General features: G+C 38.1%; 1 protein-coding gene across 1 annotated transcript in view; it reads right to left on the bottom strand.

Annotated features, from left to right (window-relative positions):
- Window positions 1-15,305, bottom strand: part of ryr2a (ryanodine receptor 2a (cardiac)) — a gene marked incomplete at its 5' end in the record, with an annotated part of 184,614 nt that overhangs the window by 117,225 nt on the left and 52,084 nt on the right. Inside the window, 16 exons of the mRNA XM_040123032.1 lie at window positions 428-602; window positions 807-911; window positions 1,316-1,419; window positions 1,625-1,772; window positions 3,775-3,934; window positions 4,151-4,234; window positions 4,373-4,476; window positions 5,118-5,222; window positions 5,540-5,744; window positions 6,940-7,132; window positions 7,450-7,691; window positions 8,280-8,413; window positions 8,841-8,959; window positions 9,404-9,499; window positions 9,718-9,853; window positions 10,777-10,960. Coding sequence (XP_039978966.1) covers window positions 428-602; window positions 807-911; window positions 1,316-1,419; window positions 1,625-1,772; window positions 3,775-3,934; window positions 4,151-4,234; window positions 4,373-4,476; window positions 5,118-5,222; window positions 5,540-5,744; window positions 6,940-7,132; window positions 7,450-7,691; window positions 8,280-8,413; window positions 8,841-8,959; window positions 9,404-9,499; window positions 9,718-9,853; window positions 10,777-10,960 — 2,294 coding nt within the window. The remainder of the gene's footprint in view (window positions 1-427; window positions 603-806; window positions 912-1,315; window positions 1,420-1,624; window positions 1,773-3,774; window positions 3,935-4,150; window positions 4,235-4,372; window positions 4,477-5,117; window positions 5,223-5,539; window positions 5,745-6,939; window positions 7,133-7,449; window positions 7,692-8,279; window positions 8,414-8,840; window positions 8,960-9,403; window positions 9,500-9,717; window positions 9,854-10,776; window positions 10,961-15,305) is intronic.

Below are 15,305 nucleotides of genomic sequence, written 5' to 3'. Positions count from 1 at the left end.
CAATTGATTATAAAATTGAAGAGAAATCCTCTGAAAATATTATGAAGCACTGATTAACAATCACATGTTACACAGCTGATGGCAAGCAGAACTGATGTCCTTTCATATTCAAAAATGTTCAGACAAACGTGCCCATGGGAGTCTTACATCGAAGGTTCAGAATTACAGAGATGAGGTTGGTAAGTTTGTCAGCTGGTGTGAACTACCTGAGCTTCAACATTAATAAGGAGGTAGTGACCTTTGTGTTCTATAATGGACTGTTGGTTTTAATTTCAGTGGATATGGAAAAGAACCAGATGGATCCAAAATTTTCTCTAGTGTGATATGTATTCTTTATATAATTTAACTTGAAGCCTTAAAGGTGAGTTGTGTCTCCAGTTGCAGAGGCATATATATGCGTGTGTGTTTTGTCAATGACAACCCTAACCTTCACCAGCTTCAAAGTCCTTGAAGGCCAGCTCAGAGCCAGAATCATCCAGCAGCACTTCTCCATTAAGTGTGAACATCATGGTGTGTTCGTTCAGATCCACCATGCATCCCACCACGTCCCCCGTCTGCCAGGCACGCCCAAAGTGCTCGTTGCCCTGGTGCCAGCGCTGGACCTGGGAAAATAAAAGTTTTTTTTAAATTCCCCATTTATGGACAGTGATTTTGAAAATGTTAAAAAAATATTTGAAAGGTCCATTACGACATAAGATTGTATACAATGCCAAGCACAAACAGAAAAAATTCTGACTTTCAGTGATAAGCACTGAACAAATGGGATGTGTAGCATGACTGCATGAGTAAAGAAACATTCCAGCCACCTTGAAGCCATCAAATACAAAGGCCTGGTCATCAGATCCCAGCTCCTGGTCTGGGAGGCATCCTGGCCTGGCCCAGCCCACCCTCGTCTCTCCTGCTGTCAGTACCTGGAGGAGATGTAGGAACAGGTTAATATCCAGCACCCTGCACCCTGCAATCTGTTGAAGTCTTGGTGACAGTTGAATTCAATAAACAATCATATTCTTCTCGATGTCTGCAGATGGATCAATAAACACGTGGAATAGTAAGAACATTTAGTAAAACATTTTGACTGTTTCTTCACACCAGTGTATTACCCCAGCATACCAAAGCTCAGAATAGGCCATTGTGAAGGGTGTTAAGTTAAGCACTAAACATGACATCTTGTTGGAATGAACCTCAACACTGGTCATAATTCAAAGGTAACATTTTATTATAGAAAATCATTACAGTAAGCTTTAAAATTCCATCTAACAATGGTTTATATATTTCGGAACAAAACCATCATATCTCACATCATCTCTCTTCTTACCTCCAGTTCAAAGTACCACTTCCCAGTATTAACACAGTAGGTTTTTTCTGCTCTGAAAATACGGAACTTCTCAGCAGACATGTTGTTGAAGTCAGATTGAGCTGCTGGATGAGAGGGAGGCAGTGAGGGACAGGGGGAAAGAAAGTGATCAAATGAACAATCTCAAGGACAAATTATATTTTAGTATATATAAATATACTTATATTTTGTACTTTTGTAAACAAGGTGGTCATTTTTGCCCCCCCAAAAATATACGAGATATTGAAAAATCAGTGAATGAAATGATACGATGGAAGGCAGGCATTGTACCATGGTCCTGGTCAGGAGCTTCCAGGTTGTATCCATATCCCAAAAGAGTCCTGACAGCCTCTCTCAAACTGTCTTTGTTGGACTTTTTGGTTCTCTCATCCAGCAGAGTGTAGGGGACCAGACGAGGATTTCTATGATTCTTCACATCCTAACAAGCAACAGATGACGGAAGAATACAAAAGAACTAATCAATTATTCTGTAGGAATGCATTGCAGGCTGGAGAAAGTTTAACAACAGTGCTTGCCCTTCCTGCATTACCACCAACTCAGGTGCTCTTGATCAAGGCACATTAATCCATAATTAAGCAAGCAAACTGTGAGACATTCATTTTCTTTGTGTACGGAGAAAACAATCGGTCAGCCAACTGAGTGAAAGGAGAAAAAAGAGTTCTATTTTCAGCATTATCCTTGATTCACATGGTAATATTGAAGAAACACAGAACAACATACTGTATACTGTGGATTACCTGCATGCAGGTTTAACGATGCAGCTGTCAGTGTTATCTTATACCTACTTATTTGCCTCTCTCCTATTGCTGCAGGTCTTTGTTTAAATTAAGTGCACCTCAGTTTGACTATTTAGACTCAGGATTCCTCTCCACTGACATGGCATGGCTGTGACTGTCCACATATAGTAGCTACAGGTGTTTTTAAAGTTGCCAACTTGTGCTTAGATTTGCATTTATATCATCTTATCATTCTTACTGATTTTGACGGCCACACCTCAAAACGTGTTAGTAGTTTGTTTTTCTTTTTTTTTACCACAGTTAATATTTGAGCATTTCAAGTAATGACCTGACACACAGTCTTTCATACTTTTCATACAGCATACAGTAGATTGTTCATGCCAGTTTTTTCCTAATTTGAGTGCACACATCTATGTTAACATTCTGTCATAACTTGGTTATATTTGCTTTAATGAATTTATGTTGTGCTTCTTTTCTCTTTCATGGATCCTGGGCAAGGCCAACTGGGTGTGCCAGAGGAGAGTCTGCCTTTTGAGAGCCTAGTTAAAAATAATTATTTTGGGACGTTAAGTTTTGTGGTTTTTGTTCTACATGTAGATTATTTTGTAGATACTTCCTTTAATTGAATCTCAGTTGCATTAGGTTAATTTTTAGTTTAGAGTTAATTGTTTATTCCTGTACCTCTGTGTCTGTGTAGGCAAGCCCCTGTCCATACTAACTCTGTCTTTGTTTGTTAGGTCAGTTATGTTTACCTCAGTTTAGTAAAAGAGCCCTTGTTTTTGCAAATTACTTTTTTTCAAATGTTCCCGTCTTTGCTATTTTTAATCATTTGCTACTTTGTTGATTTCAAATTCAGCTGTAAATAAATGACTATTTTTGCTTTTCAACACCTGATGTCCAAGAGCCTTACTGCTTGGTCCCTGACAGTGATGCATTAGCATGAAAGCAGCATCTTAATGTTGTTGCTGGTTGAGTTTGCGCTGATTTTTTTAATGCTTTATATACTGCCCAGTAGGATAATCCATAATATTGCATATTTTGTAATCACATCATATGTTTTGTATGGAAAATCTTACTATGCAAAGTAATGGCTATTTTTGAATTTTACTGAATTCTGTTTAAGTGTCCTGCAACCTCATGGCCCATCCCAAGACAGTAGTAACTATAGCTGTATAGTTACAACACTATAGATGTAGTGTAGTAAGAAGTACAATACATCTTTATGTAAGTATAATACAATAAAATGAATGATAAAGAAGTAGAAAAAAAGTAAAATACAATTACCTGAAAATGGTACTTGAGTACAGGTCTTGAGTAAGCGCGTTTAGTTACTTTCCAGCACTGCATTTGAGTCACAAGTAGTCTTTAGGCTTCACTTGCATGACTTCAGACTTCACTCACACTCATTTATAATTACTTATGAACTGTAAAATCTTTGAGGTACATTATGAATTATCAGATAAAAAAAACAACATATAGGACAGCTAGGGACAGTGGCAACGCAGACCACAGCTGCAAGTCTGCTTGTACACTTTACTACATCTGTGTAAAAGACCAGACAGCCAATCAGGTCAAATAGGTCCCCAACATGTGACATTCAGAGATAAAGAAAACACTAAATCATCTCTGTCGTTTCAGCACATAAACATACACACACAGTGCACAATATTTAAATTACATTACCTGTTGGATTCCATAGGTCCAGCCCTGGTGGATGCGATCTCTTGCCCAGACATTGTGTGCATTCTCAGCTAGTTTGTCCACCATGGCTTCCTGGGTGGAGGTCAGTTTGATGTGACTCAGGTCCAGAGGAGCAGGTTTATAACCACTGGACAACTCATAGCTGCACAAATAAAGTTGAGGCACTGAATCATTAGCTAGCCTGCTGCTCAACAACCTCAATGGGCTGATGTCTAAGAGTCTCTGTTGCTCTATTCATAGTAATAATCTTTTTGTTCTGTCCTATTAATCATCTCATGAAATGTTCCATTGTCATGTCATGTATCATTAGATCATGAGAGTATCCTCCTGCATCCTGCCCATGGTTGAGGTGACTTACGTTGGTGACAGTTTCATGCTCTTGACTTTCTCTACAGCGTGTTCATCTCCTACGCCCACATGGCAACCCAAAGCCAGGAGAGTTCTATAACCCACACACACACACACACACACACGCATACTGTTTATGTATACTATGAAGACTCCATCTGGAATAAGTGTAACTGATTAATATTTGATCTGAATGTCATATCTTGTGCCTCTCACTGCACTGATGCATTACTTGAGAGTCTCCAGTGACATCTGTAGGTTGTAGCTTCGCTCTTGTTCAGGAAGTTTGGAGAACTCCACCAGACAGGGGTGTTGCCGCTTGTTATCTTCTCGCACCTGAAACACACACACATAAACAAGCAAAAGTTAGGACAGGAAGGGAGTCTGTTGCTTGGTGCTCTTTGATGTCAGGACAGGGAGAACTAGGACTCATGTAATCATAGAATGGGAGTTACATCCAAGTAACTGGAATTTTTTTTTAGTATTCTGCCCTCTAACAGGTTTCACTGTTGACTCTTTGGGATGTGATATATCAGGCTCGGTTCCTGACAGGGCAACAATTGAGGCCCCACATGGGGCTGCAGCTGTGAAAAAGTCAAAATATAACACACATCAGCCTGAGTCAGACTGGGCTTGAAAACAGAATTTAAAGGAAGATGTAATGACCTTGGGGTTGGAACACTGAGTTAGGTCAAAGCTCTGCCAACCTAGTATTCAGCCCAACCCTATTAGGGAGGTGTCCTTGAACATGAAGGTGCTGAAAATGTCACACAACCACCAACCAATGAGGCAACTGTAGCAATTTAAAAATGTGATGTTGCCCCATTTCTGGGTGGGGAGATAAAGCTTCTGTTTTCACAGATCATAATCTCATATGTGCAATCCACCATTAAAGATGCCTAGCTGGGTAGCATGCTGCTCAATTCTCAATAATCAGTGTTTCATAAACTGTATTGAGATGTTTTCCTCATACTCACTGCACCATAGGTCCAGCCTAGTTCTATCTTGTTCATCACCCACAGTTCATGGATGTTTTCTGCAAGCTTCTCCCTGATCCTCTCCAAGTGAGGAGGCAGCACAATCTATACTCACACACAAAAACAAACAGTTCATTTGCATCATTTTGGTCATCACTCTTCTGTTGCTTCCCCTGTTTGTCTTTATTGACATAGACAGAATACAAGATAGAAATAACATCATAATAATGAGCTGAGTTTTAGAAATGTACTGGATTATTTCAAAACTGAATGGTTATGCCATATATTTTGTCTGTACTTATTCATATTGTTGTCTATTTCATAATGACTTATTTTAATATGAACATGTTGGATTTCCATAAAAGACCACTCTTCCAAGATAAAATGAACCTGCTGTTAACAACCCTAACAGTTGTCTCTACCTGACTGGTGTCCACAGGTGTGGGGGTGAATGCTGCCTGGCTCAAGGAAACAGTTGGTCCTAGGATGTCTCTGGCTGCAGTCTGGTCCTGACTGGCCTCCAGCTTCAGTTTCTCCCTTGGCAACACTGCTTCATAGCAAGGAGCATAACCTGGAGGAGGGAGGAACTTAAACTCCCCATGGCGACCTCCGAGGAGAAAACGCATCCTGCATTGTGACATATGACAGAGGAATTTGAGGGCAGGAATATTAAAAGAAAACATGATGAGGAGTTAAGAAGGAGACATTATGCCATACTGGGTATGATTACTACATGAGATCAAAAAAACATTTTTCTTCTCACCCTGAAGTAAAAAAAAACAACAAAAAAACAAATACAGTAAGTTACTTTGTTAGAGAATTAGTTAGCAGTTACCAGTTGTATAAAATATACTGAATGTGTGCTGCCAAACATCACATGAAGTCTTTGTAGCTCTTTATTTTTGTTTTATTATTGTTTTATTTTTGTCATGTTTTTTGCAGTATTATGGTTGCATTTATTGTATATATTTTTTAAATTATTCTGTTTATGCAGTTCCTTTACTTTTTGTTCAACCTGACTGTGATGTGATCTAACCCTAACTTCATCAATGGACAGGGTTTGCTCAGTTGTCATGGAGATAAATCTGATCACATGCTAGCTCAAGAGTTGAAAAGCTCCAGTAAAAGCTATTAAGTGGACCTTGAGTTAGGAATGTTTTGTCAAATATCTTTTGTTCATAAAGCTGGTGAGATTTCAGAACTCTGGTGATTTATTTAACAGATACACTATATACACATTATAATAATTTTAAATACCGAAAAAATAAAAAATAAATAAAAAATAAAAAAAATAAAAAAATTTGTCCTCCACATCACATTTTGATTTCTACAGGCTTTCAGCTGTACATTAAGCACTGTAAACTATGCTAAATGCGACTTTGTAGAACTGAACTATATTTCTGAAAAGCGCTCTACAAATTAAGCACAGTACAAGTGTTATTCTATAGTAGGTAGATGAATTGTCAATTTTGTAATCTATTTTGGCAAAAAAAAAAGGATCATTTAACAGCTGTCCAGTCAGTTGAAAAGGTTGTGACTGAACAGGACACCATTGCATCATGACAAAATGTAACTTGTACAATTATTATACATACATTTACATAATGACATAAATGCAGGCTCATTTGGCAGTGTAATCATTAGTCTATGGAACTGTTTGTTTTTGAAATTTAAACATCACTTACTGTCTCTTTAGTAAAATGTTGACCTAAATGACCTAATGCCGGTTATGTGTAAGATGATCACACTAAATTTACTGAAATTTACTTTGACATGATGGAAACAGATAATAACTGATTTTTTATTTGTGTAAAACACTGACTTGACCCCGGCAGAGAAGCTGGCCACAGGGAAGAAGAGGCCGTCAGAGTTGAAGTTCTCAAACATGCCCTGAACTGGCTGGCCATTGATCCTGAAGGAGATACTGGGCACACTTAGATCCAGGCAGCAGCTCACCACATCCTCGGACCTCAAGAGATGCTGATTGGGGGAGCTAACAGTCCGTGCAATACAGCCTGCACAGGTTTGGTGGAAGGACAGTGAGGACAGAGTTTAAGATTGGTGCATGTTTAACTTTAACTCTGCAACATGTGAACATCTGAATTTTGAATCAGCCTTCTGGAACAATTTGACTCAGAATTTATTATCTGTTTGTTTGTGTAAATGAATTACATTAGCAGGGAATTATTTTCAAGCCTTATGTTGTCTTATTATATGAAAACGTGCAGAGTAGCTTGTCTTACTTCTATACATAAAGATGTACAAGTATTATCTATCTAGTCATTATATAGAAGTACCATCCATACCTACTTATACCACCATCATCTCTCACCTGACCAAAGATGGAGTCCATCAAAGCCGTAGGAGTAGAGGTCATCACCCACCCCGTTGCCTCCCCAGCCCTCCCCCCCACTGGGGTACGGTGCGTAGCCACTGGTGCTGGCCCAGCCCACCCTGAGGTGAGTGGCCTCTGCTGTGATGAATGGCAACACCTGATCCACAATCAGCTCGTAGTACCACTTCCTGTACTGAGCGGAGCCATCACTGACGCCCAGGAAGATGTTTGGATGCATGCTGTTGGGAGAAGGAAAAGATACGTGATATGACAGAAGTCCTATTTTAATTTGAAATCTTCTTATTTTACAAGTTTTATCCATAAATGCAAATTTTCTCAAAGAAAACCAGCATACACCAGATCAAAACTGAGATGAAATATTACTTTAAAGCACCACAGGGGGAAACAAATCAGAAAACCATCAGGACTATGATTATCTATGCCTTGAAAACCTCTTTTCAATTTCTAGTTCAATATATATGTACCCCTTGTCATTTTGTTCTTTTTGTTACTTGGCTAATCCATCATGGTTTTGTACGACTTTGCAAGTAGAAAAAAATCTATTTTCTACATCTAAAAGAGCTGTTATAAAGAGTGATGTAGAGTGGATACTGTCATTGCACACTCAAAATTACCAGCTGGTAGGTTAGAATGGCAACTGCTGTGTATTCTGACAGCTACAAGTATTGGCGGTTGGATTTTTTAAATGTAACGTTATCAATGCTGTGACCACCACAAAAGAAATTCAATTCAACTGTATGTGTCTGTGTGTGTGTGTGTGTGTGTGTGTGTGTTTGTGTGTGTATGTTTTGTGTGTGTGTGTATACCTGCTGACGTGGTTGATCAGGCGAGTCTGTAGTAACAGATCTCTTCCTGGCAGCAGGTTGTCACAGATCAGGTGCTGGTTGGAGCGTACTGCTACACCGTGACATACACACAGCGAACACAACACATCTAGAACCTAAACAGCATGCACATGCCAGAGAACATGTCATTGTTGTAAATATAATATTGTTACAGTGAAATCACACATGTGCAAACACTTAGTGGCACTCTGATTGAATTGCATAGATTTACTGTAACTGGACAGGGTTTGGCTTGAGATATCATTCTTGGTTATCAAACCCCTGCACAGTGAGTGCCCTCCAGGAATTTATTACAAGGTACTCCACTTGAGGGATTTAAAGACAAGTTGAAAAATTGGTCTAAATTCTTAAATCACTGCTTCTAGCTGGCTTTTGCATCCAGCACTGTTCTGCCCACAGATTCCTACAGGTTCCTACAGGCCTTTTCACACCACAGACAAGTATCCATTGTTGTATACAGGTATAAAGATATACTGTACATATGTCTATGTATATCTATAAGAAAAAAGTAAGTGCCTGAACCTTGTGGTTGCGTCCATGCTTGTCCAGCAGAGATATTATAGATTTGATGTGTCCCTCTTTGATTATGTTCAGTGCCTCAGGACTCTCCACTAGTACACAATGAAGCACCTCTAGTATACCTAGAAAAACACAACGTATACAGTATAGTAAGGATTACTAATTATGTAAAGTAAAGATTCAAACATCCTAAGGCTAAAAGTAGATCCTAACTGGCTGAGGTAGGAGAAAATCCTTTAAACTCCTAAATATAAGGGATTTTTGGTCTAAGTATAATTCACAAAGATAATTTGAAACTATAGCATATATATATATATATATATATACACACACACACACACACACACACCCACATATGTATACATAAATAGATACATATAGTTTCAAAGTATCTATGGTATTACCAAATATTTTGTTTGGATTTGTTTTCTACTGTTTGTAAACATACAAAATAATTACCAGCAAATGCCCATGTTTTGTCCACATGCTGCTGTGTCTTGTGAAAACAGAAACTGAACCCTTTGATTTTATCAGTGTGAGTATCTCACAACCTCAAGCTGACCTACCAGAAGAGGCCTCCAATCGCTCCAGTCTGCTAATCAGCCAGTCCAGCGAACCAGAAAACTGGGCGCAGTTCTTCCTGTTTCCTCTGATCAGTGCAGCTGGGTGGAGGACAGCGGATAGAGGAGAGGAAAGGAGAGAAGAGAAGAAATGCACAAACAGACTTTCTTACTATTTTTGCATGTCTGTGTTAAATCTCTGTCCTCTTATTGTGACACTTTTTATTTAATTAAATTTTTTGTTTTAACCAAATTTGTCTACTGTGTGAATTATCATAAAATGTAGACCACTAGACAGAGGAAATAAAATTTGTGTATACCCAGTAGTTGGTAGAGGGAGTTGAGGATGGAGCTCCAGGCCTCTCCTGCCTCCCTTCCTACTGCCTCAGCAAAATGAGCTGCACTGCTGTAGACGTGAAGCCGATCAATACACTCCAAAACCAGGCTGATCATCCCCTAAAGACACAGAGGTTGGTGGTTTTACTGGTTTATTCAGCTGAAGTCAGAAAATGCTCTTAATTATAATCGAATGCGGAGAGAGCGACAGTGCAACTTTTAACACTGTGAAGGCAAACCTAAAATGCTTGGGCCATGTTCTAGCGTCATACATTTCCAGTCTTTTTCCCTACATGCATATACATATGTGTGTGTGTGTGTGTGTGTGTGTGTGTGTGTGTGTATATATATATATATATATATATATATATATATATATATATATATATATATATATATATATATATATTAATGAAGATAATTATAAATGAAGACATAGCATTTTCATCTGGACAGAGAGAACAAGAGATTCTGCTTTTGGTGCCAGTAAACTGAAGGAGGCATCTTGCACTCAAATTTCAAAGATGAAAGACATACAGATGTAGATCTACTGCAAAATGGAAAAACATAATTTATTAATTGTTGTGTACAGAATGAAAATGAACAGCCAGACAAAATCTGACTTGTCAGACACTGAACAGCAGTGATTTCACACAGATACAGACTAACTGGGTTAATTTGAGGAGTTCTCACTAATTAAATTGTCAGCCTGGCCAAAAAGCTTTAACAGTTGTGTGACATAGGTGCCTTGTCAAAAGGAACTAAGATGTTGGCATCGTCCTTAAGGTTGACATTTTACTGGTAATTACTTTGAGAAGCATTTTAGTTATATTTTGACCTAATAAATTCACTTGTAAAATTAGAAAACAGATTCTGAATTGGATAGAAGTTGAAATCCAACTTCATACACATGGGAGTATGAAGTTGGATTTCTAGAGCAAACATAAGAGACAAACACTAAGCAAAGACCTGCAGTTGCAATTATTACTCACTGAAAAATACAAACACACACTCACACTCACAGACAGACAGACATTCCCCACCTCCTCCTGAAAGAGGTTCTGTCGGTTCTTCAGAGCTCTCAGTCGGTTCTGCTTGTCTTCATGTTCCAGGTGATCTCCAGGTGGTTGGAAGTAGCCAATCAGATCCTGTAGATTCAGACTGACTGAATCTATTGGTAGATCCAAAGTAGAGGTCTTTCCCTTTTTCCTTAGTGTGTCCAGACCCCTGGAGGATATAGAGGAGAACAATTCAATCACCGTCTTTATAATGAAGAGTTTTCACTGTTAGTCTTCTAATAACTGCTGCTGTAATGTTGGTTTTTACTACTTTTTACAAGCTGGAAATAATGATTGTGTTGACTGATACCTAACATGTAGGTGCATTAGGATTTGCTCTTTTGTTGTAAGCTGATTTATATGCAAAAGTTATATTAGTCAAATTTATGTGTAGCTGGCTGAAAACGGTGATTGCTTATGCACACCTCCTTGCTGCTTGACATTGGTTTGATGTATGGATGTGGATGTGATGATTCCTCAGTCCAAACTAATGTGATGGGTTTTATGTTTAAGATACAACTCCATCAATTCAAATGGCTTGTACATACAACAAATGATGGGTGTGAATTTTATAACATACAAATTCAAATGATCTATAGTGCATCTTATAGTGTATTTTTCAATGAGTAATAATTGCCACTGCAGCTCTTAGCTTAGTGTATGTCTCTCATGTTTGCTCTATAATTCCTCCTCAGAAGTCTCTCTACCTCTCTGACAGTCCTCCAGTGAGCATGGAAGAGTTTCCCCCCATTTCTCTTATAGCAAAACACACATACATCCATCTTTGTGCTGGCAGCTAATGTGTCTAGAGAGTTTGAGACATCTTAATTGTGCCTAGCTCCAATATATGCCCAGATATTCGACAATACAATAATAAATATATTTGTAAAATTTACTGTATATTTATATGCACATATACACAAATATATACAGTATACATATCACTACATACAAGAAAAATTTGTTAAATAAAACTGGAGGACTGCAAGTGAAGGAAAGAAGAAAACAAGCAAAATTATAACATTTTTTATAAAAGTTATAAACACAACATCATTATCATCCCATCGGTGTCTGGACTATCTAAGAAACTCAGGAGGATCTTCAACAAGCACAGTATCCCAATGTTTTCCAAACCCAGCAACACGCTAAGACAGAAACTGGTCCGTCCGAAAGACAGCACATCCAAACACACTAAAAGCAATCTAGTGTATTCAGTCCAATGCAGTGAGGACTGCACAGACTTATATAAAAGTGAAACTAAACAACCATTAACCAAACACATGGCTCAACACAGGAGGGCCAACTCCTCAGGTCAAGACTTAGTTTACCTACACCTGACAGATAAGGGACACTCCTTCAAGGACAACAACATACATATTTTGGACAGGGGGGGACAGTTGGTTTGAAGGAGGAGTGAAGGAGGCTATCTACATTAAAATAGAGAAACCATCCCTCAACAGAGGAGGAGGTCTACAAAACCACTTACTCCCCAATTACAATACTGTCCTTTCATTCTTTCCCAAGAGATTTAAAAACCATTCATACTTGGTGTCAAGTGACTCCAAAAACTCAAACAACTGTCGTTTACACTTGGCCTCCGGTGACTCCAATGACTAACAACTGTCATCCCAGCCAGGAGCACTAATGCACACAATGGCCTCAATAACAACCCCACAGGGGTTAAATATCTGAGATTCCCCACCAGTCAGTGAGAACTGAAAAGCCTCTTCGATTAGAAGTGAAATGTCTTCAAGTATCTACAACCAAGTCCAGTTTTCCTCAATTCAACCCTTCTTGAATAACCATGACCTGGATGACTGAAAATCTTCATTGAGAAAAATTATATGCATACTGTCAATACATAACACTGTGTTGTATACACGAGTGAAAAGGAGAACAAAAGATATTTTTAATAAATTAGCAAACATTTCTATAAACATGTTTTCTCATTATGTGTTATTGAGTGTTATTGTTATTGATGGGAATAAATGGCAGGGGGGGACTGTGAGGGCCATTGCAAAACCGTCAGCTCGTTGTCTCTTGAGGTACTCCATCGTGGATTTTGAGCTGTGTTTAGGATCACTATTCTGTTGTAGAAGCCATCCTCTTTTCATCTTCAGCTTTTTTACAGATGGTGTGATGTTTGCTCCCAGAATTTGCTGGTATTTAATTGAATCCATTATTCCCTCTACCAGTGAAATGTTCCCCTTTCCACTGGCTGCAACACAAGCCCAAAGCATGATTGATCTACCCCGTGCTTAACAGTGGGAGAGGTACTGTTTTGATGAAATTCTGCACCCTTTTTTCTGCAAACATACCTATGCTCATTGCAATCAAAAAGTTCTACTTTAACTTCACCAGTCAACAGGACTTGCTTCCAAAATGCATCAGGTTTGTTTAGCAGTTCTTTTGCAAACTTCTCACAATAAATTTTGTGGCGAGGATGAAGGAAAGGTTTTCTTCTGATGACTCTTCCATGAAGGTCATATTTGTGCAGGTATCGCTGCACAGTAGAACTTTTTACCAGTGTTAAATTTGTCAGTTATTTTTAGATGTAGTCTTGGTTCTAAAATAAAAAAGTCCATGCTAGTTTTAGTCATACTTAATCAACCTCACCCTTTTTATTTTTAGTCAATTTGTAGTCAACTAAATCTCTGAAAATTTTAGTCTCGTCCTAGTCAAAGAAAAACATACACATTTTAGTCTAGTTGTAGTCGAAAAAAAGACTGAAAATGAGCATTTTATTCAAACTTCAACAAAATGCTTTCAAAAAAGATCTGGCTGATATTCACAATAAAGTCTGGAAAAATGCAACAACATTAGCAAATCCAATGCAATCTAAAAGCTTCCAATATGAGTAAATCAGACAATATCCAGAAAAAAGAAGACCCTTCACAATCAAAAAGAACATTGTGCGACAGCCCTGAAATAAATTCTACCCATACAATGTTTAGTTTTGTCAAGATGGTGCAAGAAAGGCTTTTTTTTATTCTCTAATTTAGTAGGCATGAGTGGTGGTGTTGTACTATATATACAGAAAGTGTTTATAATAGGTTGTACACTACAATATACATACATTTGTTAAGAAATTATTTGGAACCTCTTTGCACACAAAGCAATCTAAGTAGTAGGCAGCTGACTAATTCCCACCAGACTTTATTCAAGCCCAAAACAATCTAAAACATTATATGCTGTGCATTTTAATAACCAGCAGAGGTCTCAAATAGACTACATTTAGCTATCACGGACCAATTCAAAATTGACAAGACCTGAAATATGTATGGCAATTAAGTTGTGCATGCTTTAACATGAATAGTATATTTCAAACATGAAAACAAACTTGTCTTAAGCAACGTAGCTGACTGGGCTACTGCTTTTTAGTGAGACTAAATCCCCTTCTGCAAGTAATATAACAGCGTCTCCTTGTTGTGAGATGCTAATAGATACACCACTGCCTTTAGTAGTTGGTTTAATATGGCTTTAAAAGTAACATTATTTAACATCTTAATGAATCAATTTCCCTTTGGTGCATCTGAAGGTGTCTCTTCAGGTTTCTTCCCACTGATTTTGTATTCACAGGGCTTCTCTGTCGACAATACTACATACTCACTTTTTCTCTCGCCGGCATCCAAATGTAAACCCGCTTTGTTGCCATCATGTTCTTTTTTCTTCACTGTATGTTACCTGATCATAGCTAGGTCCAGTCTAGCACTGTTGGCAGTGCGTTCATGAATGAGCTGGTGTGCAGAAACACCAGAGAGATGATTCGAGCGCATAGGAAGAGAAATGTGCAACACAGCCATTCAAAGTACATTTAGATTATGTCATTGTTTGAAAGAAATGCTCTATGTAATTTCATCTCCTCTTTTTTCATCAATGAAAATATACAGATTTGGTTAAAGTTTTAATTTTTTAAACTGCATTTTTTTAGTCTCATGTTTTTTAATCAATAATATTGCATTGGTATATAGTCACAGTTAGTGCTTGATGATGTCAGTGCTGTATTGCATCCTTAATACACTAATCTTGCTTAAAATGTTGAAAAGATTGTTCATCTTTCACTTTATGCCTTTGTAGATCAGTTCATCTTCTACTTACTTAGATGTTCATACTAAGAGAAATTTTGACCAGGGGTGCCAAAAAACTTTTTCATGCCACTGTATATTAGGAACATTAGGAACACCACACTAATAATAACTTAATATTGCTTCCCTTACTCTTAAATCAGCCTCAATTCTTTGTGGCATTAATTTCACAGGATGTTGGAAACATTCCTTTGAGATTCTGGTCCATCATTTCTGCAGATTTGTCAGCTGCAAATTCATGCTGTAAATCTCCTGTTCTATCTAATCCAAAGGGTCCTACTGGATTCAGATCTGTTGACTGGGGATGTCCACTGGATTCACAGGACAAGCGGTATAGCTGATGGATGGATATACTGTATATAAACAGGAGTATGTCCTGTTGACTCATAGTAATGGGGTCCTTTAATAATAATAGTATGAAAATCATGG

Source organism: Xiphias gladius, unplaced genomic scaffold, assembly GCF_016859285.1.
Source record: "Xiphias gladius isolate SHS-SW01 ecotype Sanya breed wild unplaced genomic scaffold, ASM1685928v1 HiC_scaffold_1473, whole genome shotgun sequence".
Taxonomy (NCBI): domain Eukaryota; kingdom Metazoa; phylum Chordata; class Actinopteri; order Istiophoriformes; family Xiphiidae; genus Xiphias; species Xiphias gladius.
The sequence above is the reverse complement of the archived record's forward strand: the minus strand, read 5'-3'. Positions and strand labels throughout refer to the sequence as shown.